Source organism: Manis javanica, chromosome 3 (assembly GCF_040802235.1).
Source record: "Manis javanica isolate MJ-LG chromosome 3, MJ_LKY, whole genome shotgun sequence".
In the NCBI taxonomy this organism is placed as follows: domain Eukaryota; kingdom Metazoa; phylum Chordata; class Mammalia; order Pholidota; family Manidae; genus Manis; species Manis javanica.
This window is the reverse complement of record NC_133158.1, coordinates 1182772-1210239: the sequence shown is the minus strand read 5'-3', so window position 1 is coordinate 1210239 and position 27468 is coordinate 1182772. Positions and strand designations below refer to the sequence as shown.

Below are 27468 nucleotides of genomic sequence, written 5' to 3'. Positions count from 1 at the left end.
ATATTCAGGCTGCTTAACCATTTTGCCCCCATTCAGAGGCCTCAGTCAGCGTCCTGCACCTGTGAATGCATGTGGGAGGGTACCTCCAGGCTGACTCTCCCAGGGTGGACTTTCTGGCTGCGAGGGCTGGTGCCAGGGACACCGGTAGGCTCTGAGTGTTTCCCATTGCTGAACAGTCCGTTGGTACACTTTCTGAGGCTAATGGCCAGCTAGCTTCCTTTGGTTGGTGAAAGGGTTGAACTGTCCATGTCCCTGTGTTATGAGAGAGAGAGAGAATACTCTGCCCAGGGGTAGCTTGGAATGGAACCACAATGTCATGTTTTTCGTGCTTTGTTTTGTTCCTCTGCCATGCTGTCTTCTACACTGGGGCCCTTGTACATTCACGCCTCACAGTTAGTTCCAGCCACCACAGAATCCTGAGAGAAGTTGTCTGAGCCTCACTCTGAAGCAGCAATCTTATTCCTAAGAGCCACCAATCCTTATAATGTTTCTTCTGACTCCATGGAATTCTCTCTAAATTTAGATCCCTGGCAGTATGGTTGCACAGTATTAAAAATGCAGGATTTGCCTCTGAAATGTTCTTTAATATTGCATTGCCTGTGAGCCCCTCTTCACTGCGGAGCCTTGTGTGTTCCCCTGTGGAAGGATCTCCTAAGCTGTGACCGCTGGGGGACGGCTTCTCTAATGGAGGGGCGGAGCCAAACAGCGAGCCCTGGGGCAGCGGCCGCGTTGTGCCCTCACAACTGCCCTTTGTCACTAAGCAACAGGAAGGTCACCTGAGGTTCCCTTTCCTCATTTGTAGCCTCAAAACGACAAGAGGAGTTTTGCCTTTTCTGCCTCCTTCTCGGAAAGATGAAAGTGCTTTAGTCGGCTCTCGGGTGAGAATGTACTTGGCAGTTAATCCCACCCTGGCCCTGGAGAAAAAAACAAGGAGGGTTTCATCCAGCATCCAGGCTGGTGGAGGGCCCTGAGCTGCCCGTTCCTCCTCTGCCAGCCTGGAGTCACCCCAGGGCCTACCTCACCTTCCAGACACCGTGTCCCCTCCCATGTGGCCTGGTCTCCCCGGACTCCTGGGTTTGCGTGCTCTAGGCTAGGAACACCTTAGAACAAAGACTGTCTTCTCCTGTCTGTATATCCCACATCCCACTCCATGCCTGGAATACAGTAAAGGCCCAGTAAATACTGTTGCACTAAATGGAATAGAGAACAAGAGGGTGTTTGAACAGGTGGCAGACAGACAGGCTGGGCAGCCTGAGCCCTCGGTGGGGTGAAAAGCCCAAGGCTCCTCCATCGTGCTGAGGGGCACACGGCCATGGCCGGAAGCCAGCTCGGGATTGGTTCTGCCTGCTCCGAGCTATGACTGTGGAGGACCCAGCATACCTGCCCTCTCCAAGGGGCACTCCGTGCCATAGGTCTGGGCCACAGGCGTTCCCTGGCTGGACACAGCCGTTCACAGGGATCCACCTAAGGACAGCACATATGGCCCTTGTCAGGCCCCTGATGGGCACTCATTCTATCTTGCGCCAGTTTCTGCCTGTGAAATTCCCCCAGAGGGTGTCTGCTGGTGGTGAGGAGTTCTGGAAAGTGATCCCTTGCTTAGTGCCCCACTTCCAGAGGGTGCCCTTCCTGCTCCGGATAGCGGAGAGTATGGCCATTCACGACCCTGTCAGTGGAGGCAGAAGGTGGATCCATTCGGGTCCTTGCTCTGTGGGGACTTTTGCCCCCGTTAACAGTGGGGGGAGGAAAATGAAGGGGACATCCTCTCAGATGCCCCGAGGAGGACCAGGCCACTAGGCAGCAGATGCCCTGCTCCTGCAGCGCCACCCCGTACTCTGACGCGCCCCACCCAGAGCCTGTCTGGCCCACCCCTCACTCTTCGCAGAGAATCCTTACTCCCAAACCAGCGTAGGCCCGTCGCCCTGTGGCATCACCTCGCTCCTCTCCAGCATGCCCACAATCCTTGTCACCAAGCCCCTTGGCCGGTCTTCCAGCATACCCACCCCTTCCTGGCCTCTGAACCTCTGCCCTTGGCCCCAGCACAGAACGGCCCTCTGATACTCCTGTGTGGCTGACTCCTCCCCACGTCACTGTCGTGTCCTGGTCCCGGTCCCTCTTGGTCTAGCCATCAGGCCATTTCTTGGGGTGGGGCTCACCCTCCTGCGTGCCTTGTTCTAGCACAGCAATGGCTTCTACGGGCACCACCAAGGGCAGTTCAGGAGTGAAGGTGCTCAAGAGTACTACCTGGCAGCCAGGCCCCAGCCGCCGGCAGTGTTCCTGCAGCGGTGTCAGGTACGGGCAGCCCTGGGGCAGCAGGGGGCTGGGCATGCCTCTCTTCCCTGAAGTGTCAGGTCTTTGCCCTGCAGTCGAGGTGGAGAAGAGCCAGTACCAGGCTGGACATGCTCCTAAGTGGACGGAAGGGTCAGGGCCCAGGTTGGGTGGGTGGCCATGGGGAGAGAGCCCTCAGAATCCAGGAAGTAAGCCTTGAGTTTTGCCCACAGCTGCCGTTGGGCTCTGATTCATTGGTGCCATGGAAGTCCATGGTCAAGCCCACAGTCCAGCCCCAGCCTCCAGAGGCTCAGCAGTGAGTAGGAGACATACTCGAGTCAGGGAAGGAGCACAGAAAGTGGCTGGTGCCCACCCGTGTGCCTCACCAAGGGGGCCTGGCGGGGTGGTGGCAGAAATGGCCTAGAACAGGAAAAGGCTTTCAGAGGACAGGAGAGGGAGGCAGGGCCCTTGGCCCTCCACTGCCTGCAGGCCTGGAGACAAGGAGGGGGCACTGGGCATCAGCTGGGTCCTAGCAGTCAAAAATCCACCCCAAACAGGAAAACCCAGAGTCATGCACACACACAGGAGCAGGTGCAGGGCCTCAGGGACAGGCGGTCTCACAGGTTGGCGATGACCGAGTGGTCAGCACCCCTGGGCCCAAAGGGACAAGGGCAAGGCAGGGCTCCTGGAACCCAGGAGACGGGTGCAGAGCCCCCTGGAGAGGAGTGGCCATCTGGGCAGAGCACAGCCAGCAGGGGGCTGGCCTGGGGGGAGCAAGGAGAAACACCTCTGCCTCCTCCCACCCACCGTCCGCTCCAGGCTGCCCGTGGCCAGAGGGAAGGTTGCCTCAAGAGCTACACTCAGATCAGCCTCCTGGGCGGGAGCAGGGTGGACAGGGAGCTGGCAGGACACCTAGAACTTGCTCTGCCCGCCACAGCTTCTTGCTTCCCAGCCTCTAGCCAGGTCCTCCTCCATCTGCTCCCTGGATTCTGCAGGAATTGCCTTCCCTGGCCAAGGGCAGCATCCTGGGGGCTGCCATGCTGTGGAGCCTGTCTTCCTTAGCATTCCCAGGTGCAGGGGGTGCCCAACCCTGCCTGCTGAGCCAGCCCGAAGTGCAGCTCCGGGCAGTTCACCTGGGGCCACCTCCCTGAGTGGTGGGGACAGAGGCAGCCTGGGGATGCCCTGCTGGCTGGGAGGAGCAGCCTTCAGGGGCAGCTCTCATTCCAGAGAAGGACATCCTCTCAGTCTGTCCCAGGCACCCAAGTAGGGGACGTGTTTTGATTGAAGACTTGCTACATAAAGCTTTTCATGGCATTATCAGCAGCCCCAAATAGCATGATGTGTGGGGCTCAGGCTCAGATTGTATAAATGCCAAGTCTCTAGGCTTTTGTAGGCTTAAAGCTGTTTTAATTAGTGGGACTGCTCAGGAAGGAGCACGTTTTATTTTCTTATTAGCCGATGGTGCCCAGTTTCAGCGCTGACTGCGGGTTAAACCTTCCTGAGCTGCGTCACCCACCCTGGTGCAGGGAGGGAACTTGGGGCAGAGAGAAATTGTGTCCATGTCATTCAGGTGCAAGAACATTCTTTTTCCCTTTAAACCAGATTGATTTATTTCTAGCCTCCACCTGCCTGACTCTTGGGAAATGTAACCCTGGTTCTGTTTGTTCTTATGGTCAGCCAAGACTCACAGGGGCTCCTGGGTGGGGCAGGCCCACCCTCCGTGTCCCCGTGACCCCTGGGTCCCTGCCTCCCACCCCTGCCACACCTCTGTCCGCCACAGGGGCTTCTCCCTCAGCACCCCACTGGCTGCAAAGTGCCCCGCTCCGCAGGGGCCCTCAGGCCTCCCATGTGCACACGGTGCCCCACCCAGGCCCACCTGCTGGCATCCATGGGCTTTACCACCTCCTCGGAAAGGAGCCCTGGCTGGTTGAGGAACAAACATGCAGTGAGATTCTGTTCAGGGACACTCGGAGCTGCCTGGGGGATGGGAAGAGGCTCCCCTTCTAACCAGGCTCCCACAGTGGTGAGGACCGACCCCAGGTCGGCGGGAGTCAGCTGGTTACCCTGGCACTGGGAGGATACCACCCAGAGTCAGAGCTGCGGGACAGTCGAGGTACCCACACCACAGAACCGCGTGCAGCTCCACAGCAGGGGGCAGAGACAGGAGAGAGGTTTCAGGTCAGTTGGAACTTGCCCCTGACTCCCATGAGTTTTGTGTAATTGAAGTTTGTATGGAGGTGATTGTGGATCATAAGCAGCAATTGTAAGAAACAAAAGAGAGATCCCTTCTGTGCCTTGCCTGGTGTTCCCCAGGGGCAGCATTTTGGGAAGCTGTGGTATAAAGCACAACCAGGACACAGACGTGGATGCAGCCAACCCACCTCCTGCACATTTCCCGTTTTACTCCGTTTGGTGTGTGTGAGAGAGAGAGATTTACAAAATGTCACTACCTGGGTAGGTTCTGTGTCTACCACCGTAGTGTAGACGTGACAACATCACAAGGATCCTGTGCTGCCCTTTTCTGACCACCCCACCAGCCTTCCACTCCTCCGCCCTTCACCTGTCCCTTACTCCTGGCAACCACCAGCCTGCTCTCCATTTCTGAAGTTTTGTCACTTCAAAAATGTTACATAAATGGAATGATTCAGCGTGAAGCCTTTGGGGACCAGCTCTTCCTGCTCAGCATGATTTCCTAGAGGTCCAACTGCACTTCCTTCGACAGGGTGAGTGCTGCAGGAGGGTGGGGGGCCAGCCCAGGCTCTCCTCTTGGAAGCAGCCCGTTCCCCAGAGGTGCCTCTGCTCTGGCTTCTCTGCCAGCCTGCCTGACAGTGGCTCAGTACTGAGCAGCATTCTACAGTATGTTTGTTTGACCACTGGTAACCCTTTCCCTAGTTTTGTTTAACCATTCACTTCTTCAAAGATGTTTGGGCTGATTCCTGTTCGGCTCTTAGAAAGCTGCTATAAACATATGCATACAGGTTGTTGGGTAAATAACTTTTCTTTGGGATAAATATAAACACCCAGGAGTGCAACTACTGGGCCATATGAGAGCTGCATGTTTAGTTTTTAAAAAAAAAAAAAGCCAAACTTTTCCAGAGTGGCTGTGCCATTTACACTCCCACCAGCCGTGTACAGTGGTCCGGTTTCTCTGCATCTTCACCAGCATTTGGTGGCGCCTCTACTTTTTGTTTTAGCCGCTCTGATGTGTTATGGTATATCTCACTGTGGTTTTGATGTGCATGTCCCTGAAGTTTAATGATGGGGAAAATCCTCCCATCTGTTATCAGCTATCTGTGTAAACCTCTTTGGGGAAGTGTCCGCATGTCATTACCCATTTCCAGTTGGACTGCTTGTTATGTTACTGTTGAGTTCTGAGAGTTCTTCGTACATTCTAGATACTAGTCCTTTATTATACATGTGGTTTGCAAATATTTTCTCTCCCTCTGTAGCTTGTCTTTTCATCCTCTTCACATGGACACTCACAGAACAAAACTTTGTTATAATTTTGATGAGGTCCAATGTTATCAGTTTTTTCTTTTATGGCTCTTGCTTTTGGTGTCAAGTCTAAGAACTTTTAGCCTAGATCTATGAACTCTAGCTCTAGATCCTGAAGATTTTCTCCTGTTTTTTTCTGAAAGGACCTGGGGTTTTCAATCTTTGCCATGTCAGCTTGCTTTATGAGGAAAGGCTGGCATCTCCCACCATGAGCTTTGTTTCTGTTCAGAGACCACCACTAGCTGTCTAAGGCAGAAGAAGCCTGCCTTAGCTGGGGGGCTGCTGTCAGCCATTGCGCACCCTCCAGCCCTGCCACAGCTGAGGTCACCACGTCGGGCCTGCAGCAGGGGACGCTGAGGGGCTGGGGCGTGGGATCTGGGGACAGACACTAGTCATAAAGGCAAGGATGGTTTGGGGAGCGATTCCTGATGAAGTCTGAGGGCCTGAGAGGTGGTCATTCTCTGCCTGGGGATGGGGCACAGCTCTCTGGCTACAGCTGGGCCAAAGCAAATGCCATGGGGACCTTCCGTCCCTGCTCATTTATTTAACGGCGCACAGTGCCAGCCAGGGCGTTCAGTCTTGGAGCTACAGACATGAGCAAGGCAGCCAGCCACTACTGCCCATGCGTCCTGGTCAGGGGCCCAGCACCCCAGCAGAGGGACAGGTGGGGAGGACAGCCGTGTGCTTCCAGAGGGCCGACAGTGTGGGCCTCGTGGGCCACACGACGACCTGAGGAACTACGGAGCCTTTTCTGCAACAGGGTGTGACCTGACGCACACATTTAAAGAATGATTCTGCCTGCTGAGAGGGCAGCAGGCTAGAAGAGCAGGTTTGGAAGCAGCAGTTAAGCTTTGCAGGAGAGGAAGGTGGCCTCGGGATGGGGAGAGCAGTGCCATGCTGAGGGGCATCTGACCCTGGGTGCTCAGGGAAGGAGGTGTCACCAGGATCCCCAGCACCCTGGATATAGGGCGTGAAGGACAGGAATCCAGGGGACTCAAGGGCCTGGGCTGGGGGAGGCTGCAGGTGAGCTGGGTGTGGGGAATGGCGCGGAGCCGGGGACTCCCATCAGTCATTTACGTAGCAACGTGGAGCTGCGGTTGGCCAGAGTATAGAGCTGAGCGTTCTCACGCCAGAGAGGAATTTGAGTTTCCTGGTGGACCTGGGGCCAGAGCCTGGGCCACCGGTGGAGAGTAGGTGTGGGTAGAGGGAGGGCTGCAGCCCGGTCTGTGTGACCTCACTGGGGACCCCCTGAGGCTCCAGCCACAGCCCCCAAGCCCCTGCCTCAGTCGGCGGCCCCAGGAGCTGCTGCTGGGGGCAGGTGTCCCCAGGATGAGGTGGCGCCTTGCTTCCTGTGTCCTCAGGGTGCGGGCAGTGCAGCGGTTTGCGGGTGGATCCCAGCACCTCCCTCCCCTGCAGCCCTGAGGTGACATGGGGAGCAGGTGGGCAAGGTCCCACCCACCTTCTTTCTCATGGTCTTTCCAGGAATCAGCGAGGCAGCACTTGTTCTCCAAGCATGACAACTGTACTTCCTTCGACAGGGTGAGTGCTACAGGAAGGTGGGGGGCCAGCCCAGGCTCTCCTCTTGGAAGCAGCCTGTTCCCCAGAGGTGCCTCTGCTCTGGCTTCTCTGCCAGCCTGCCTGACAGGGTGTCAATGTCCTAGTGGCCCCCAACTTTCTGGGGGGTTCACCCTGGAATGGAAGGCATGGCCAGGCAGGCAAGCCGAGGAGCCTGGGGTATGGGCCAGGGAGGCTGGGTGTCACTACGCAGGTTAGGGGCCTCGGAGGGGCCCCAAGGGGTGCCTGGTGCCGGGACTGTGGGCCAAGGGCCCATACCGCTGAGGAGGGCCCCTGCTGCCTGCTGCAGGGCATCGGCAGGCAGAAAGACCTGGAGCACCTCTGGGAGTGACGCACCTTCCTGCGCTGGGCACCCTGTGAGCTGGAGCTGCACCAGCAGCGGCCCCTGGAATCCTCCTACCAGGCTGACTTCCGCTCAGGCCCAGGACTCAGTGGTTTCCCCCAGAGCCTCATCCACTTTGTGCGGATCCAGCCTCCCTGTGCCAGCACCATCTACCAGCAGAACTTCTGCCAGCCATCCCGGGGTGACCACTGTGGCAGTGACGGTGCCCTGGCCACCAACACACTGCCTGACCTCCCGGGGACCCCAAGGCCTCAGCTGCTGCATTACCTTCACACAGGGGTCTCTGAGTGTCTTTAAACTGGTCAAGAGCATTAAACAAGAATGGCTGATCCCAAGGCCTGTCTGTGCTTGCAGCCCTTGGGTCTCGGAGGCCGGGGCAGTAGGGCCTCACAGGCTGCACCTGGCTCCCTGCTGCTCTCCCTGCCTGCATGCTGGGCAGGTGGGGAGGTGCTGTCCCGGTGAAGCCACCACAGGTAGGCCCCAGACGAGTCCGTGCTCGTAGCAAATGGGCTGTGAGCCCCAGTGCTGACTGTTGGCAGGGAAGCAGCATCTACGGCCCCAGGAGTGGGCAGCAGAGGCTGGGGCGCAGCAAGGGCTGAGAGCCTCTAGAGCACTGGTGGGCGTCACACTGTCCTGCCCTGGGGCTGAGGGAGACTGTCCCAGCCACAGCCCACACCGGCCACCGCCCTGCCCGTGGACGCAAACACAGGCTTTGAGGAGATGCTTGTGACATGGACTGGAGGACATCCTGACCCCACGGCATCCTGCTGTAGTTTCCTGAGCTCTTCTCTGGTCACCTAGGATGGGGGCGATGGCTGTGAGCCGAGGCTCAGGTGGGGCCGAGACACCACAGCACTTAGGGGGCAGGGGCTCCTCGGGACCTCCTCCCTGGGAGACAGGCCCAAGAAGGATGACCCAGGGCTGCAGGGCACCGGGGTGCGCACAGTGGGGCCACACCAGGTTTCAGCAGCACTTTTACTTGCACGGGTGGCCCCCTGGTCCTCACAACAGCCCTGTGAGGAAGGCAGGAAGGCTTTAGAGATCCCCCTTGGCACATGGGGCTGCTCGGGCACACAGAGGTGAAGCGGCGTGCCCGAGGCCCCAGAGCAGAGTGTGAGGAGCGTGAAAGCGCCATGCCTCTGGCCCTCTGGAGGCTCCCACGGCCGCTCTTCCTTCCCTCCATGTCTCCTGCGTCCACAGGAGCCCCAAGGCAGGCTGGCAGCTAGGACTTTTCCGGACAGCCTGGTCAATTCCAGGTCGGCCTGGCCCTGTGGGGCATGAGGCTGGCCCCCACTTCCCTCCACTTCCCGGTGCCACACTGGGCCCAGTAGGTTCCAGAGCTGAGCAGAGATGGAGCCAGGAGCGCCCCATGAATGAATGGGGATAGAGTGTATATGTGTCCCGCACTAAAGACGAGGGCCCCAAGTCCCCGAGGCAGCGTCTTGAGTACCCACCCCTGGGTCCCCTTCATCCCACAGAGACACAGTGAGCTTCCTTGCAGCCAAAGGAGCCACAGACGTCTGTGCCGGCACCAAGCTGCTTCAATGAACAGGTGCCATCATGCATTCAGACCCCGTCACGCAGACAGAGTGCCTCCACAGCTTGGCTGGGACCCTGGGCCACACCCCCGATAACAAACAGCCGGGGCCCTGCCTGCAGACTAGAACAGGAGCAGCGAGCCGTGGGCATGGCAGGCAGTGCCTCCCAGCGCTGCCGTGCAAGGCTGAAGCCCTCCACGGAGCCCAGGGGGCATGGCTGGTTTCCTGCAAGGAGACAGAAGTTGGACAGGGTACAGGCTGTGAGGCGAGCATGGCCCAGCAGGCGCCACCCCGGGATGGGCTGTCCATGCCTGGCTACTCACTCCCCCCATTCACTCACTCAGAGGTCCTCTGTCCTATTTCTGTCCCCAGCCCCTGCTGGTACAGAGCCCTCAGCCAGGCTCTGTGGGTACCCCAAGAGCTGGGCCACATGGACCACAGCCTGCCTGCCTTGCAAGTCAGGAAAGGGGCCCTCCTGAAGCCCCGGCCTCTGCAGTGTCTAGAGAACGGCAGGAGCGGCGCTCACGCCAGGGCGGCTGCTTTCCTGTCTTGGGCTCCCATCCTTTCCCTTGCCCCACAAAGACTCACCAAGGCCCCCGATGGCCACGACGTGGCCCCCGAGGGAGCCAACCACGAAGTCGGCCCTCTTCTCTCTCATGCGCAGGCTGCGGGGCAGCTTGGTCCAGGACCCTGCAGGAGAGGGCAGGTCAGAGTGTGCCCCACCCTACGCCCTCCGTCCCAGGCAGCCACCACTCACCATGCTCCAGGTCGAACACCTCCACAGTGTTGACAAAGTGTGGCCGGGAGTAGAAATTGTGGGGCCCAGGCTGCTGCAGGCCACCCAGGCTAAAGACACTGCCTTCAACCATGGTGCAGCCAGCAAAGGCCCGGCGGCTGGGTAGGCTCGGGTGCCGTGTCCAGGTGCGGGCCTCCAGATCAAAGGCCTCGAAAGCAGTCACCGGAAGCTTGCCCTGGCGGCCCCCTGCCAATAGGACAGGGCACCTGGCGGGGAGCCTGGGAGGCCTCACAGGCTCTCCTCCACCAGGCTCCTGACCCGCCACCCACACACAGCCATGTGCACACCAGAGCAGGGATTCCTCCCCCGACAGACAGGTCCTCAGGCTCTCGGGTTTGCTTTCCCAGCCCCAGCAGGGCCCCCGGAGGCCAGGGTCCCTGAGCAGCCTGTCTCGCCCTAACAAAGCTTCTCTCTTCTCACCATCCCTGACTAAGCCTGTCCTGGCCAACCTACGGGGCTAGGTGCCTCTGGACGAGGAGCCCCTTTCCCACGTCCCCACCCCCTGGCCCTTACCCAGGACGTAGATCTTGTTCCCATGCAGGAAGGTGGAGGCCCCGTAGCAGGGTGTGGGCATAGAGGGTAACGAAAGCCAGCAGTCCTGGCGGGGTTCATACATCCGAACCTGGGCCTGCGGGGCCGTGTCGGGGCCCATTCCCCCCAGAGCATACACCATACCATCTGCACAGAAAAGAGTAATTCACACTGCACCCTGGCCTGGCCAGGGCACCCCACACTGACAGCCACCCTGCTCAGGCCTGGGTGGCTGGAGCTCCGCATGTTTGTGGTCCTTGGCGGCAGCTGAGACCCTCCTGCCTGCCTGGAGTAGGGGCTGAGACAGGCAGGATTCCTGCTCTGGCCAGGGCCCCTCCAAATGAAGAGCTGGGAGGCAGCTGATCTAATTATAATCCGTCTCTGTCTCCCTGGAGATGCTATGGCAACCAAGTCTGGCATCCAAGCAGGACCAGTGGTCAGACCTGGAGGCCTCAAGGTGGGAGCTCCCCTGGGGGAAGGAGGTTGGAGGATGGTTTAAGTCTGTAGCCAGGGTCAGATGGGGATCAGCTCAGCACAGAGCTCAGACTAGGGAGAGATTCTGGGGATCAGCTGGGAGGCTGGGAGAGGAGCTTGGGCCCAGGACGAGGGAACGGGTCACAAGCCTTCTGTCCAGGAGCCCTGCCCGCACCTCCATTAGGTTCTTGCCCTGTTACACCCTCAGGGTCAATTGGGGGCATGTCTGGAGGCCTTGGGGATGTAGGCCAGTCAGCTGGGGGCTTCCATGGCAACTGTCCCCAGGGCAGCTCGGCCTTTGTCTGCCTCAGGCTCCCTGGTATGTGTGTGCACGGAGGAATCTAAGCACTTACTGGGCTCTGAGCCAAGGCCATGCTCCCCTCCCCCTCCCCAGACTATTTATAACCCTGGGAGTCTTTGGGCCACCCCTCCCTGTTTCTTAGAGAAGGAGAATTGGGCAGGGAGGTGGCTGGGGCTTCCCTGCACGCTGGGGGCCAGCCTGGGCTCTGCCTCCCACCTCACAGATGGAAAAAAGCAGATAAGGCCACTGCAAGCCCAGCCCAGAGCTCCGCAGGGGCAGGGGTGGGAGACAGAGCCGTAGCCGGGGCACTCCCACAAACTTTATGGTTCTTGTCCAATCTCTGCGGGTCAGGGACCAAGTCAGGAAGGAGCGGAAGGTGCTGGGGCACCCGAGGGATATTCCCTAAGGAGACTCACCTCTCTCAACAGTCGCAACCCCCATGGCTGCCTGAGGAAGGGAAGCCCGACGCTCCCAGCGGCCCTCATCAGCCAGGAAGGCCTCCACAGCAGCCACTGGACTCTGGCCTTCATCCACACCGCCCACCATGAGCACCTGCTTGCCCAGTGCCACAGCAGCTGCACCAGCCCGGGCAGTGGGCAGGGGCGCCAGTGCCAGCCATGCGTGGGAGCTCATGTCCAGTGTCTCAGCGGCGTCCAGGGGCAGCCCAGCCCGGCCGCAGCCCCCCAGCACTAGCAGGTGCCCGTCCTGGCATGCCACTGTGCCATAGACCCGGCAGGTGGGCATGGGGGGAAGCACCTGCCAGGCGAAGGCCCGGCCGCCTCCTGTGGCCATGGTGTTCACCTCCGGTGGCAGGCCATGCTGTCCGCTCAAGTTGCAGGCCTCACTGAGGGACACGGTGGGGCCTCATCTGGACTCCACCAGAGCTCCAGGGAGGCCTTCACCTGAGGAAGAGAGGGGAAGCAAAGGGTCAGGGCCACAGGGGGCAGGCCCTCTGGGTACAGGCACGCCTTCTGGAATCCAAGACAGGGCCGGCCCCAAATCCCTGGTGGGAAGGCAGCGGGAGAACACAGCCTCGCGGGCCAGCATGCCACCGTGGAGCCTCCAGGAGTGGGAAGGAGGGCAGACTCCGAGAGCCCGGGGCAGATTCTCTCCTCCCTCTGGGGCAGGGTCAGGGCCAGTTCCGCTACACCCCCTGCCCTCCCCTGGGAGCTCCCTGGCAAGAATCCGGGTCTAGGTGGGGGATAAGTGACTGGGATAGGACTCTGCCCTGCCCCTTCCTGTCCACTACTGTACCCTCCCCGTTACGGCGCCCCGGGCACCTGCTGCCGGGGTCAGACTTCGGGGTATCCCTACAACCCCTTTCGGGGCCATTCCATAGAGTTCATCCATTCCCACCGGCAGGAGGTGAGATCAGGGCGTACGGGACCGGGAGGGGAGGAGCTGCACGCCAGGGTCCTTCATTCTCCCCTTCTACTCTCAGGGTTTTGCCCAGGCCACGGTTCCCAGAGGCCAGCCTCCTCGTTGTCCAGAAGGGGGCTGGGGGGACGATTTGGGGATCCCGTGAGCTCAGGGCTCTAGGGGCCCAGACTCCAGGCATTTCCAGCAGGAACGGGCAGCTGGACTTTTGGGTCCCCTCACAGCACACCCCCCAAAGCCCGGCCCCTCCTTTGCCGCGGGGACCACGCTCCTGGGACCCCTGGCGCGGGAGCCTCCTGGCACCAAACTTGCAGCGCGTGGGAGGGGTCCGGGCGAGAGCGCTGCGGCTCTGTACCCCGCGCCCCAAACTTCCCCTGAGCGCGGCGCCCGCGGGACTCACCGGCCGGGGCTCCGGCGCCGCCGGGGCGCGGGGTCCGCCGATACGGCTCCTTCGGTGCCGGCTCCGGTCCGGCTGGGGTTGCGGCCGGCCTCGGCGAGGCTCCGCGGGGCTCGGGCTCTGCTCCGGCGTGGGGCGGGGCCGGCCGGGGTCCGCCCCTCGTCCCCCACCGACTGCGGAAGCCTCCCCCCGCCTTAACCCTGCACCTGCCGCGGCCGGAGCGGGGCGCGCCGACCGTGCCCCGCGCAAGCCGATGAGCAGACTCGTGGACAAGCGGACGCTGCGCCTGCTCAGGGTCTAGGCATCGACCTCAGGCTGGGGAGAAATGAGGCGGCGGAAAGCAGCGCCGCACGTGCGGCGGGGGGCGGGCCGGCGGAGCCCCCGCCGGCTGCGCGGCGACGCCCCCTGGAGGCCGCTCGGGACGCGCGCGGCTGGGCCCTGTCCAGTGGGGGTGGCCGCCGGTCCCCAGGCACCGAGCAGGGCACGGAAGAGGTCCCGTGGTGCACGCTGAGGCCAGCAGCCGTGGAGGAGCAGGCGGTGCCGGCCCCGGTGCTTGACGGGCCCTTCCACGGGCCTGGGGCGGGAGGGGGGCGGCATTCTTGGAGGCGAGGGCAGCTCTGAGCCTGGATGGGCCGGCCAGGCCTCTCTGGCCTCAGTCTGTAGGGCCTGAGGCCTGGGCTCTCCGGGCCGCAGAGAGCTCTGTGACTGCCTGTCTCCAGCGGCCTGGGCCTGCCGAGCCAGCTCTCTAGTTGGTGCGACCCAGGCCTGCCTGCCGCAGACCCAGGCGGTGGCCAGCCTGGCTTCTGAACCTTCGGAGCCCCGGCTAGGTCCGTGGGCTGGACCCCTTCATGCGGTCAGGGGTCACCTGGGAGAAGAGGTCCCCGTAGCTGTCTACGCTGCTACTAACGCACAGTGTCTGTCTCACTTTCCGCACTCACACCGACAGACACGAGTGCGTAGTTAATGTGGGCGGTGAAGCCAGGAAGCGCCAGCAGAGGCGTGGCAAGGAGACAGGAAAAGCAGCCAAGAGAGGGTGTGTCATCAAGCCAGTTACTGCCTGGCCAGCTGGGACCAAAGCCTGCTGGGCCTCTGGGAGCCTGGGTGGCACTGCAGCCCCACACTACTGCCCCCGCCGTCAACAAGGGCTGCTGGGGTGCTTACTCTCAACCTCCCTTCCATCATGGCTCCATGGCTGGCTGGGGGCACCGCTTCCCTGGCCTGCCTGCCCACGGAGCCTGCCCAGAGCCTTCTCCTTGACCAGGGAGCCCTCTGCCCGTTCCGCCGGAGGCCTGTGTGGAAGTGGTCACAGACTCTGGCAGAAAGGCTTCCGTCTTCCCGCTCTGCTCTGCCCGACCTGATCCTCAGGCAGCTTCCTCCATGGGGTGATCGCACGACCCCGCCACCCCTCCCATTTCCCACTATTTTCTTTCAGGGCCCCCTCCCCTCTGCTTCCCAGCAGTGAAGTCCATTAAAAATGCCTCACTTTTAGACACCTCCAGCTCTGGGTACATTCAAATCCCTGCAGTCTCCCCTTCCTCCAAATTCTTGAAGCCACTGCTCTCAGATCCTACAGCCTTGCTATTGGCCACCTTATGTCCACTGCTCCTCCAAAAAATTGCTCTTGCCAGAGTTACCCTGGAACACTGTAGCTAAAATTAAGGGTCCCTTTGGCCTTCACCTTACCTATGACCTTGGCCTGCTGCTCATCCTGCCTCTCAGGGTCTTCTACAGGCCCTGCTTCCTCTCCCCAGGAAGGGGCTTCTCAAGATCCAACCCTGGCTTTTCTGCATAGAGTCTACCCCTCTCCTGGGGTGATCCCCCCCCAGGCCACTGGCCTCACGCACATCCGGATCTCCTTCAGATCTCTGTTCAGGTGTATATGGGCCCATCACCCAGAGCCATAAAAGATGCCAAGTGGAGAGCAAGGGCTGGTCTCTTCCAGCTTCATCCTGTCTGATCCCAGTTATGCATATAGGGTCAGCATCCATCCAACAGGCTTGTTCCGATGACTACTGCCACAGAGTTCCATCTGGTAGATACTGGGTACCAAGAGGCAGAAGTATTAACCTCCCTTCAGGCAGCTATGTACCCATGCCCCTTACCCCCAAGCCCTCCCATTTCCCCAGTTCTAATGTCTGGAAGGAGAGCATAGTACGAGGATGAACCTGCCTTCCTGGTCCTCCATTTTGGACTGATCTTTGGCTGGACATCATCAGAGAGAGATTCCCTTTCCAGGATTCATCTAGGCCCATGCCAACCCTGGAGGCTGGCTGTGCTCTGCCCTCTTCATGGGAGTGGCTTCTGTTTACAAAGCCCTGGGCCCACCTGCACTAGGAGGCAAGCACTGCTGGCTTTGGAGAAGCTGCAGAAGAAAACTGGGGTAGAAGGAGGGGCTGGATTGGTTTTGAGAGTGAACAGCCAATCCTGAGCCATGGATGGAGGGACAGAGATAGGGCTCACCTACATCTGGGGACTGGAGGTGCTAAAGTGAGACTTCCTGATTGCACCCCCTGAAACTCTGGTTCTGGGACACCACCCTTCCCTTCTCTCTCTCAGGATGAGGGGCTAGAAGCACTAAGCCCAGACAGGTAGGAGGTTTGCATTTCCTGCTGGACACCTTGGCTGCACTTGAAGGGACTGAGGATTCATCATGAATGCTGAAGCCCTGGGAAGCTCTGGGGTACCAGGTGAGGCCTAGGATGGGGGTGGGGGTTTCTCTTTGGGGGTGTCCAGACCCCTCTTTATAGGCAGGTAAATGTAGAGGAGCCAGAGGATTCTGGGGTCACATGGGGAGGGAGGAGGGCTGTTAACTAGTTCCATGCACCCAGCCACTCTCCTGTGGCTGCCCACAGGCCTCTCTATTTGCCCTAGCAACCAAATTTGGCACCACTGGTCACAGCAGGGTTCAAGAGTTGTGGCCATATTTCCTCCTTCTAGCCCAGGCTCTAACCCCAGTGCAAACACCTGTACCCTCTTATCCATGAAAAAGGGCTCTGTGTGGGCTCCCAACCTGGCCTTGGGGCCCCCGACCAAGAGGGGCCTTTGGTCAGAACGGTGATCATTCTGACCCCTGAGACTCCTAAGGTTAATTCTGACCTGTGTCCTCTCATATGGTGCCGCCTGACAGTGCACCCTGGAGCCACCACCCCTCTGCTGGCCCCAGGGTACAGGTGGAAGGACTAGGCAAAAGGACTGGCCTTCTGGGCAGAGTTAAGGCTGGAGGCAGGACTTCCTGCCTCTGAGGGGTGCAGTTGGGCCACTGTGTGCACTCCCACTGCACACATGCGCGGGTTCCTAGGCAAGTACGCTGAGGCCGGCACGGGTATGCCAGGACTCACAGACTGGACATGCTAGCTGCGGCTTGTGTGTAGCCCTTGTGCGCACCAGCCCTTCACAACCACATGCACTGAGCCCTATTCTTGGGGATCCCCTGCAACACTCTCAGAAGCCTGGGACAGAGGCAGGTATCAGGGGGAAATACCAGAAGGTGGTGGCACCTCCCTGGTGTCGCAGCACCACCAAGCCCCTCAGAGAGGGTGCCAGTGGGTCCCTTGCTCCAGTCCTCCCGAGAGCTCCTCCGCCCCTCAGACTCTGTTCAGGCCCAGAAGGGTCCGGAACAGTCCCCCCCACGCCACCTCCTCCAGGAAGCCTTCCCTGGTTGCCCACCTGCCCCTCCCCAGACTTTGGGGGAAACGGGATCATGGGGGGTCAAGGGTCACGAGGGCGGGGCGGGGGTCCCGGAAGCGGAAGCGCGACCCACTTCCGGTGCGCAGCGGGCGGCCATGTTGGAGCAGCGGAGGCGGCGCAGAGGCGCGTCTTGGGTCCCCGCGGCGGCGCCGGTAGGTTGGGGCCATGGGCCTAGCCGCGCGGCGGAGGGACCGTCCGCGGGACGGCAGGGCGGTGGGCCGGACGGCCGGCTCTTTCGGGACCCGCGCCCTCCGCCGGCCCGGCCGAGACCCCCCACCCCGCCCCCACCCCGCGCCCAACGACCCCACCCGCGCTGCGCGACCGGCTTGGGTTCGCAGTGCCCGCCTCGTGCGTTTCGCTGCCCCCAGGAGCCCTGCTCTCACCCGCGGCTCGGGCCCCGGGAGCCCCAGGCCACGGTGTGCCCCCACCCCGGGTCCGCTTGGATGGGGCCTTTCCTGTCTCCCATCTTAGAACTTCTGGCCCGACCCCGGGGCGCGCGTGAAGGGGAGTGAGGGGCCGGGCTGCAGCCTTGTTTCCGTAGCCTCTTGGAAAGCCCAGAAGACCCCGCCCAAGGGCCCAGACCGACCCGGGCGGAAGAGCCCCCGGTTCACCCCCAAAATGTGCCTGAGGTGAATAGGTCACTCCCTCCTGTACGGTTCACAGTCGCGGGAAGTACATCCCCTGGAAAAAATGAAATAAAGAACTGGAGCCGTGTGCCAGGACTGTGCTGGGAAAAGGGCCTCTGGGGAGGGGAAGTGCCCAAGACACCTGAGGATCCAGGAATGTTGCCAAACAAAAGAGCCCCAGGGCACTTCCTCCAGGGGATTCTGAAAACGTCCTCCGCTCCATTAGGGCGGCGGGGAGAAGCTGCACTGACGCGCCTCCTGGCCCCAGGGGCCGGCATGGTCCCAGCTGATCTTTTAAAGGTCTTGATGGAGCTGGGCTGGTTCCTTGGGGGCCCTCAGGGCTGGGTTGGGCTTTGTATGCTGGCCCTGACTGACAGCCTACAGCTTCTTCAGAGAAGCCGAGAGAGCTTCAGTGCTCACAGGCAGCTCCGCCTGCGCTGTACGGAGGTCTGAGGCCTAACAAGCCCTAATTAGGGGAGCTCAAATCTCTGCAGTGACCCCCTTCTAACCATTCTGTTTGGAGCTTGTGGCTCCCCTTGTCAGACTTTGGGCTCTTGGTCAGGCTGCCGGCTTCCCCACAGACACATCAGTAGTACCTGCTGCAACCTGTCATTTCAGTTTCTGTTGAAGGGGAGTGTGGCTCTTTCCCTAACGTTTGTCACCATGACTCTAGTGCTGGGAATCAGACCACAGAGTGGCCTGTTTAGGGACTTTGAAAGCAGAACTTCTGATGGGCAGAGAGGTTCACATCTGAGCAACTGGAGGAACAAATGAGCATGGGCATTGGGTGCAGGTCTGGTGTTCAAGGCTCGTGTTCCCCTGCTTTCACGAAACTGTTTTGCCAGCTAGATCTCTCTGCCTTGACCAGACCCCAGTTGCATTTGAGCCATTGTATCGGCTGCCCCCCTTTCTGCTCCCATTTTTGCTCATCTCAGAGCTCATGCTCAGAGACACCTCGGTGGTGTCTCTGTCTTACCTTCTGTGCAGGGCTTCTTGAGGACAGAGAGGCTCACCTGTGTTCCAAGCATGGCGTCTACCACCCGGTTTCTGGTCTCGGAGAATACAGAATCGATTTACAGGGGGCCAGCCAGGCTCAGATAGTTCCAGGAACCCAACAGCACGTTGAAGGGCTCTGGTGAGCTTGTGGGCATATATTCTGAAGAAACTGCCTCCGACCCATGCAGGTCCCCCACCCCCACCCCACCCCACCCCTGTGGTAGGTCAGGAGACCAGGGCTCAGCCTCCAGGAGCAGCTCACCTGGCCAGGCCCCTGTGTTTCTGGCTACCACCTTGGAGGTACAGGCCCTGACCGGCCGGCCGCCTGCCCTGGCCCCTGGCCCCTTGGCCCTGTGCTGTTTTTAACTTTGTTCTCTCCTTTTTGCTTTGGAGGTGCCGAGCCCTGGTCTGTGGATACCCAGGCAGACCTGCAGCGCCTAATGCCATGAGCGTGGCGGTGCAGCATGCGGAGGAGAAAGCTGTGCACTCCTGGTCGCGGATCTCCACAGCTGGGAAGAAGGCCCTGGAGGAGGCGCTGCTGGTGTTTAACCCCATGAGCCAGGATCTCAGTGCCACGGAGGCCCAACTTGTGGCCTTTCTGCAGGGCCTGCGCGATGATGGCTTCCAGCCTACCATTCTGCGCAGCGGCGACGTCTATGGCTATAGTTCATGCACAGCCAGTCCCCCAAGCCAGACAAAGCTGCAAGCTCGTGCCCCCGCCGCACCCACCACATCACCTTTAGTCAGTGCTCCCCGAACTGCCATGCGGCTGCCTGCAGGCCGGGCCACACTCCTCCCAATGGCGCTGTCTGGCAGGCTGACCAAAACAGCCACACCCGCCCTTGCCAAGCACACCACAGCCAATCTGCTGCTGAGTTCACTGAAGCAGTCAAGTGCTGGCCGCGCCCGCAGCGGGACAGTGGGCTTCCCTGCCCACCTCTACCCAGGTGTCTACCCTGCCATGCGGCTCTCTGTCGTCCTTGAGGCCCTGGTTCCGCTCAAGACGCCTGTGCCCTGCTTGAGCCCCAAGCACAAGGCCCAGTCCCTGCAGTTCTCACCTGCAGACTCTCCCCTGAAGCTGCGTAAAGGCCCAGGCAAGGGACCACAGAAGCCCCCGCCCAGAGCTCCCAGAACAGCCACAAGCAAGGGCGCCAAATGTCTGACTCGCAGAGGTCCCAGGGCCAGACCCCAACAAGGCACCAGGCCCCAGGGCAACACCTACAGAGCCACTGGGTCTCTCGGTGGCCTGCGATTGAAATGTGGCTCTGTGAAGGGCACAAAAACGGCCCAGGCTAAGGTGTCTCGAACACAGGCCAGAACTGCCAGGGCTCAGGCCAAGGGCAAGGCCGTGCGGGTCAGGGCCAAGGGCAAGGTGGCTCAGGCCAAGGCCAAGGGCAAGGCCGTGCGGGTCAGGGCCAAGGGCAAGTTGGCTCAGGTCAAGGCCAAGGGCAAGGCTGTGTGGGTCAGGGCCAAGGGCAAGGCCGTGCGGGTCAGGGCCAAGGGCAGGGCTGCGGGGGCCGGGGCCAAGGCGGCTTGGACCCAGCCGAGAGGCAGGGGCAGGCCAAAAGGCTCTGCCCAGGGCAGGACTGCGAGGAGGAGCCAGAAACACCACTCCGAGACCACAGGGCAGAAGAGGAAAAGGGCTGAGGAGGCCAAGGATCTTCGTCCCCGGAAGAGAACACGGCTTGGTCCCCGGTCCCCCAAGGCACGGCTAGGGCCTGGAACAGCAAAGCTGCTAAAGTCCCTGGCCGTCAAGGTGGACAGGAGGTGCTCAGACGATGAGGTGCGGCAGCGTGCTCAGCGGATCCTCCACGTGGACCTGTCCCCTGTAATACGGCTCCAGCCGTTGCTGCTACGCTCGGCACCCTGATTTCTTCATAGTTCCATAGTGATGTTTGGGGAAGCTGTGGCCTGTGGCAACACTGCACAATGCCTGTGGATTCCACAGCCCCTAGGACTCCAGTGCCTCCAGGCCCCTGTGAGCCACTGCCCACCGTTCAGAGACTAGGGCGTGGGGTGCTGTGGGTGGGCGGGACGGGTGTTCTCGTGCAGGCGCACTGTGACCTGTACTCCGCGACTTGTAGTCCACTGTTCATCTATCACGTTTTATACCTTTCCACCTTCCAGTCTCCCTCCCACCCAGCACGGTCTTTTTTTGCATGTGTGGCTGCTGTTAGGCGGGCGTGGCAGGTAGGGAAGAGCGGCCCCACAAGCAGGGCTGCCAGATGGTCCTGGGAACCTGGGGCAGGCCTCTGATGGGAGTGGAAGGGTGACTCCCAGCCTCCTCTGGACGTGGAGGAGGCAGAACCTGAGCCGCTTCTCTGTGGGTGGACTCATGCAGACAGCAGGTGGCCCTGGGAGGGACCTGGCAGCCCGCAGGATTTCTGGCCAGCAGAGCGTTTTGTGGCGCTGCTTTGCAGGGGCTGTGCAGACAGCCTGGCCTGGTCCTCACCCGTTCTGCTGCAACCCAGGGCTGGGCCTCCGCTGGCCGAAGTACCTCCGCCTCTCCTGCTCCTTCCAGGGGACAGTGACCAGCTCTGGCCTTGGGTGGCAGGCCAGGGCTCTGGACTGTGAGGCCAGAGTGCTCTCTGACCACATTTTCTCCCTGGAAGGGTGGGTCCTGCATTGGCTCTGCCAGCAGAGTTCCCGCGGTTGCCCAGCTCGCCCAGCAGTGCCATTTGCCTGGGTTCTGAGGGCCCCGCATAGCCCCAGGTCCAGCTTCATCCTGCCTGTGTTTCAGACATGATTGGTTCTTGTGCTCTGGAGAAGGGCCTGAGCTGCGGGCTTGAACAAAGCTAGCTCCCTGCCCATTTGCCAGTCCTGGTCACCCAACCACAAGGCAGTGGCTGGGCTGATGGGGAGAGGACACGTTCTCCAGAGGTTCCTGGAGACGCCCTTCAAGGCTAGGAGTGGGGGCTTCATTTGAATGAAAATACGATCTTTTCTCTGGCTTAGCCTGAACCTTGGCCCCATTAGTGCCCGCTGAGGACTTGCAGAGAAGCTCTGTGTGCCTCCCCACCACCTGCTTCTGGTGGCTGCCATTAATACCCTTCCACTGAGTGCGGCCTCCTGTGGTTCCCCAGGTGTGGCAGACCCCCTCCCTCTGTGCCCCACACCGTGCATGTTCCCTGCTTCTGGTATCCCTGTTCACCAGCCACGTGAGTATAGGGAATGACCCGAGGACCACACTGAACCCCTCCAGGGCGCCCCACCTGGAGTCTGCCCTTCATCATATCCCAGATCCTGCTACCCAGGATCACCAGCTGGGCAAGGCCCTTTCCTTTCCTTTCTGCTGCAGTCACCCTTGGGTGACTTCCCCTGGGAGCCATCCAGTGGGAAAGAGAAATCTCCAGGCCCTTCTGGGGCGGTGCCTTTAGGATCCCTGCTCAGACCCTATCCTCCCAGTCGAGGCTCCAAACAAGTGCTTAGCAGGTGCCAGACGTGCTTCCCCACTCGCTCTAGCGGCAGCTGCTGTCCCCACCAGCAGCCAGATCATGGTGGGGTCCAGAGCCTTGGGGCCTCGGGCCCTGAGCCCTAGTGTGTTTTCACTTCTGTATATACGCGTGCCGGACCAGGCTCCGGGGATGGTGTCTTTGGGTTTTGGCAAGTCCTGGGCTTTGAAAGTTAAGGTTATTGCTGGGGGCTGGAGAGAGAGCCTGGCTGTGAGGTTTTGGTGTGGGGGGCTGACCATGCACTCCCTGCCCAGCTCACATCCTGGGGCGCTCCCCCAGGACTCTTGAGAAGAGCTGCTTTTGTGACTGGAATGAGGGGGCCATGGCATTGAGGACACGGTCTTCCGCAGCAGTCGCAGTGACCAGCAGGGAGTGAGGGTAGGGGTGCTGGTGTTCCCGCATGTGCAGCTCAGGTCTGGGCCCTGCCTGTTCGTTCTGTCCAGCCCTTGGTGGTCATGGGTGTTGAGAACGTCCCTGACCCCATCTGCCCCTGTCGCTGTACCACATAGGCCCACCTGTGACCCCCTATCTCTGCTGCTCAGTTCGTCACCCTGGCCTTGTTTGGTACCCTGCAGCAGAGTTGTTAAAGGACAAGGGAGACACTTGACTGTAACCCGGCAGGGCAGCCAGGAGCCAGGCAAGGAGAGTACTGGGGCAGCCAGACAAACCCAAAAACCCTGGGTTTTTCTACACACTCCCCACACACCTTGAATGTGGGTGTTAGCAGCAGCTCAGCCTGGCCCCTCGAAATCAAGAGACCTTGAGGGGAAGGTGGCTGGGGGTCGGGGCAGATTCATCCTGCCTTCCGCCACCTTACAGCTGTGAGCTGTGCCCTCTTTTCAGGTCCTGAGCCTCCCCCTACCCTGTGGGATTTGGGGCCTGCATGTGCTGCCGGTGTCAGGACACTACTGGGGTGCTTGAAGCAGGTGCAGAGGGGAGGGGCATTCCCGCGACCTGCCAGCAAGGGCAGCCCTGGTGAAGGGGCCTCTCAGTGTGCAGGGGCTGCTCTGTTTCCTCCAGGAACTCAGAAATACCCAGGGAAGCCACTGTAGGGAAGTGGTGGGGGCGGGGCCAGGTGTGGCTAAGTCCTCAGAGAGGACGCACTGAGGGGCCCTTCCTGACTCCCACTGCCAGCCCCTCACTAGCTGAGCCCTGCTGGGACTGGAGAGTCCCTGGCGCCCTCCATGGCCCTGAGCGTGCCCTCCCACTCTCCGGAGTGCCAGGAGGCGAGGCTGGCAAGTGCCCCCTGCCCTGCCCCTCTCCACACAGTCTGTACCTGTCACTACAGGGCTCCATCTCACTCAGCTGTGACCCCCACACATGGGCTTGATTGTGCAGACCGGGCATTTCAGGGCTGAAGTGTCAGGCCTGTGCCCATGGCTTCCCACACCACACACCCCACCTGGCTGGGACCAACATCAGGCTCTGCTCCAGCTGCACCTGGAAATGGTGGCCCAGGATGGGGCCACCAGGTGATGCCTGGCTGGGGTGCTGGGGGCCCTGGTGGTCATCAGGCAGCCCTGGAAGAGGTACTCCAGGGGCCCATACGCTCCTGGAATCTCCTGTACCCACTGCAGAGGCCCTACAGCAACTTACGGCGTGGACAGCCGGACTCAGGCAAGGCGTCTTGGGTCAGTAGAGAGGAAGTCCCCAGCTGGCTTCCCAAGGTCAAGGATTCAGAGGGTCACACGAGGGCCTGTCTGATCCTGGGTCTGGGGATCACGTGGGTTTTCCTGAGTGGGGAATAATGGAGCAGAGGAATCCTCTCTGGCCAGGCTGATGCTCCATCTTCCCATGGGAGGATAGTGACTGCGTTGGCCCGGACACGGTGGGCCACAGGACCGGCTGTGGCAGAAGGAGAGCTGTGGGTTAGGCAGCAGTGTGAGTGCCTGGAGGAATTATCCCAGGAGCTAGACCGTCAAGGACTTGGCCTGACCCCAACGCGAGGCCAGATGGCCGGTGGGTGGGCAGTGGGTGAAGTTAGGGGCTCCTGGGCGGTGAGGAAGGGGCCAGGTGCCTCTGCTTATGAATCTGGGGGACCCAAGAGGCTGGTTGGCCCTGCCCCAGCCAGTGAGGCTCTGAGCCCTGCTCTGTCTTTCACACCCCTGCAGATGCGGAGGCCGGGCCTCCTCAGCCACCCTGCTTTCCCCGGGGGCCACAGTTGGAGAACCCCATAGAATCCTGGGACAGGCCCTAGAGGCCCTGCTTGTGGATGGAGCAGCCGCTGTCGGGGATGAGCCAGCCCCTGGGCACAGCTGTATGGGAGCTGGGCCTGAAAGGGCAGGTCGGCAGGTCTAGATGCTACACCTGCTGCTGCAGAGACTCCGTCACAGCTGGAGGGGCCGGTGGCAGTTCTGTGCTCTGCTGCAGGGGACGTGAGCGTAGGGCAGTAGGGTTTGGGGTATGCATTCCTCACTGGGTCTCCAGTCACAGTGGCAGGAACATAGGCCTCCAGAGTCCAGAGCTGGCCTGTGTTCCTGTGCCCTGCAGTGCTCCCTCTTGCCCTGGGGCCCTGCCCTCAGCCCTCTGCCTGGTGGGCTCTGGTTGCCTCCTGTAACTTCCCCAAAGCCTGGAACAGACATGGAGCAGCAGCAGCAGCGGTTTAGAGCCTCGGGGGCCATGGGCGGGAGCTGCAGGGGCTCACGTGGGGCCACGGCTTTGCCACGTGGTTGCGGGAGACACATACCACATCTGACCCACCCTCACCAGCTGCAGCAAATCCAGGCCATAGCAAGCTCCATGCGAATCCAAGCCCAGGAGACGTGGCATCATGGAGGCCCTGGGGTGCGGCAACCACGGCCCACGTGCAGATTGTGTAGCACGTCCTCTCGGGTACATGTCTGCTTGTGTCCATGGCCGAGGGCAGGGAAGGTGGCACCAGCATACTGCCATGGTCCTCTTTCCAGAAGGAGGAATATGCAGTAGGGCTGGCCAGAGGCAGATGGGAGCCTGGTGTGCTGGTCAGTGCCTAACAACTGGCTGGGGTTGGGGGCCTGATTTCTAGTGCTTGTCAGTGTCCATAGTTACTCACATGGTGTGAGCAAGTAAACCAGATTCCTACCATTTAACAACAGGTTCACAAGATCCTCAAAGTGTAACAATTGGTGCTTGGAGGCCTCCGACGCAGCTACGTGCCCCTTGCGGTCATATCAGAGGCAGGGTCAGCGAGAGTTTAGAGCCCAGGTTTGTTGCGGCAGGGATCAGAGTTCACGTCCAAGGTCCCTATGCTGACCCCCACCGACAAAGGTGCAGATGCAAGGGGAGTGGAGCTGTGGCGTAGCAGGCCGGCCGCAGGGTGGCAGCCTGGGAGGCGCTGCTCGGCTCCTGAGGTAGAGCGGTGGACACTCTCTGCCCACGTCATCAGATCCAAGGTGGCCCCTGCGCTGGGCAGCCCTGGAGCTGCCCCAGAGCTGGAGGTGCAATGCAGTGTGCACAGCAGACCAGGAGAAAGCCCAGGAGGCTGGAGGTAAGGGTCTGGGGGTGGGGGAAGGGATGTCCCGCTCGTCAGCTGCCTCTTCAGGGAGGGCTCAGCCGGGGCGCAGGACGGGGCAGGGGCTTCTGGCTGAGGCTGGAAACTCATACAGGGGCTGCAGAGCAAGGGCTGCAGGCAGCACCACGGGGAACGGCCTGCGGGAAATGATTCCACCACACCCCTCTGCCCCCTCACACCTCTTGTCCAGGGGCTGCTGGGGTCCCCAGACCCCTGAGATCTCTGACCTGCTCTGATGCCATAGTGCTGCCTAATACCCTGACCATGTGAACACCCTACTTAGTGGCTGCCCTGCTGTGACCTCCCTGTGATCCCCAGACCTTTGACTCAGGTGGCGTGGCACATGGCCCAGATGACACTGGGTGGATGTGACCCCAGTCCTGAGGCATCTGTTCAGTGCAGCTGTGACTCTCAGGGCCCGTCTGGCCCTGCATTAGCAGCAGGCCCAGGAGACCCAGGAGGCAGCAGCATATGCCATGGATGTGGCTGGGGGGCCAGGGCAAGGGCAGATGCCGGCAGTGGACACTGGGGTCTCGAGGACCCCTGGAACAGTATGAAATGGGCTTTAGGCTGGGACTGGTCTATGTTGGGCTGATTTCTAAAGCCCCCCTGCCTCCAGAAATCTTGGGCAGCAGTATTTGGGGCAGTAGGGTCCAGGAGGGGTGGGGTTTCAGGTCATCCTGCTCTGGGAGCTGCAGGTGGCCCAGGGAGGTGTGACAGGGTTGCAGGAGGACACACACAGCCTGGTGGCCATGGCGCTGGATGCAGAGAGCAGGCACAGTGGAGCCGCTGGAGCCGCCTGGAGGGTGTGTAGCCGGGCCATGGGGTTGAGTCAGGGTCAGATCCGAGGGTTGGTGTCAGAGCAGGGCTGGTGTGGGAGGGTCAAAGTTGGGCCCAGGTCAGGTCTAGATTCATGTAGGGATCAGGGCTGGGTCAAAATTCAGAATGGGGTCAAATGTTGATTAGGGTTAGAACTCATTTAGGGCTGGGGTCAGAGTCAGGGTCAAGACAGGTATGAGGGCCAGAAGTCATAGCCTGGCTCAGATGACCTGTTCCCCAGGGTTGGAATGCCACCTGGCACAGAACAAGCAGGCACGGGACCAGAAAGTGGGCTGCCTGGGAGCCCTGGAGCGGCTTGAGCCCGGAAGCCTCTGGCTCAAGGTGTATGTCCCCTGCTGACCACTGTCTCTGGACACCAGGAACAGGGCCCCAGACTCCCTCGTGCCTCAGAGTGACCCAGGAAACATCTGACCTTGAGAGACCAGAGACTGAGTGCCCTCTGACCCTGGGTGATCCCCATTTGACCTCATGCTGTCCTCCAGTGCTGCTCTGACCTTGAGAAACCAGAGATCATGTACAACCCTAAGGCCCAACTGATGCTCCTGGCAGATCCTTCTCTTCAAGACCCACTGGCATCCCTGAGCACCCCAGGTTGACTACATGACCCCCAGGTGACCGGAGTACCCTATGCCAGATAACTGAGTAATTCCTGGCAACCCTGAAAGTCCAGCAGGTTGACTGCGCCTGCCCAGGCTCTCTCTCCTAAGAAGCCTGGGGAATCCCTGGAAGAACCCCCAGCCTCTTCCCCTGGGCCTGCAGTTCTGGGAACTCTCCACCCAGCCACAGACAAGGTGGGCACCGCTGTGGCAGCTCAGAGCAGCCTGCTGCCCTGCAGACCCTCACCGGACAGCCGAGGTCCCAGGGGCCTGGGTGGGGCATCGCTCAGCAGCCCGCATTCCAAGCCTGGTTCTGGCACTCCCGGCAGGCCAGAAGGTCCGGGGCGGATGAATGGCCATGAAACCTGGATTCGCTCACTGCTGCTCCAGTCTGCCCTGGGCACCCAGCCCAGCGCCCACACCAGGAAGCTGAGCTGAGCTGGTACGTCCAGTGTCCGCTTGCCGCAGTGGCAGGGAGGTTGGAGAGCCCCTGGAGCCTTTCTCCATCTCCCCAACCCTCATCTCGCCCAGTCCCTTGGGCGGCACTGTCCCAAAGCTTCCCACATCCCTGAGTACATGCCCTCCCGCCTCCCCTCGAATGCTGGAGCCCTGGGACTGAACAGCCTGGTGACGGTGGCTTCCACAGCACTTGGGGCTCTGGGGACAAAGGCTAGCTTCCACGACCAGTT

The 27468-nt window shown here is 60.8% G+C and overlaps 3 protein-coding genes across 5 annotated transcripts; 2 read left to right on the top strand and 1 right to left on the bottom strand.

The window, feature by feature from the left end:
• Positions 1-65: 65 nt before the first annotated feature.
• On the top strand, positions 66-8515 carry CIMIP7 (ciliary microtubule inner protein 7). The gene is given in 6 exon segments (XM_073230414.1): positions 66-144; positions 691-878; positions 2176-2289; positions 7243-7299; positions 7604-7969; positions 7972-8515. Coding segments are annotated over 6 exon segments (840 nt in total). The 3' UTR covers positions 8008-8515.
• A 120-nt stretch (positions 8516-8635) lies between these two features.
• On the bottom strand, positions 8636-14070 carry KLHDC8B (kelch domain containing 8B). Of its 2 annotated transcripts, XM_017639633.3 has the most exons (6): positions 13096-14047; positions 11735-12220; positions 10526-10690; positions 9974-10198; positions 9805-9906; positions 8636-9441 (listed from the first exon to the last, which is right to left on the bottom strand). In XM_017639633.3, exons 2-6 carry the CDS (start codon positions 12108-12110, stop codon positions 9245-9247), a joined length of 1065 nt encoding a protein of 354 aa, XP_017495122.1. In that variant the 5' UTR covers positions 12111-12220; positions 13096-14047; the 3' UTR covers positions 8636-9244. The 2 variants fall into 2 exon arrangements, with proteins under 2 accessions (XP_017495122.1, XP_017495124.1); XM_017639635.3 differs by lacking the exon at positions 10526-10690 and having other exon boundaries at positions 13096-14070.
• Positions 14071-16848: 2778 nt separating this feature from the next.
• Positions 16849-21046, top strand: CCDC71 (coiled-coil domain containing 71). 2 transcript variants are annotated; one of them, XM_017639621.3, is made up of 3 exons: positions 16849-16931; positions 18393-18540; positions 18795-21046. In XM_017639621.3, exon 3 carries the CDS (start codon positions 18847-18849, stop codon positions 20269-20271), a length of 1425 nt encoding a protein of 474 aa, XP_017495110.3. In that variant the 5' UTR covers positions 16849-16931; positions 18393-18540; positions 18795-18846; the 3' UTR covers positions 20272-21046. The 2 variants fall into 2 exon arrangements, with proteins under 2 accessions (XP_017495110.3, XP_017495109.3); XM_017639620.3 differs by lacking the exon at positions 18393-18540 and having other exon boundaries at positions 16852-16931.
• Positions 21047-27468: the final 6422 nt, after the last annotated feature.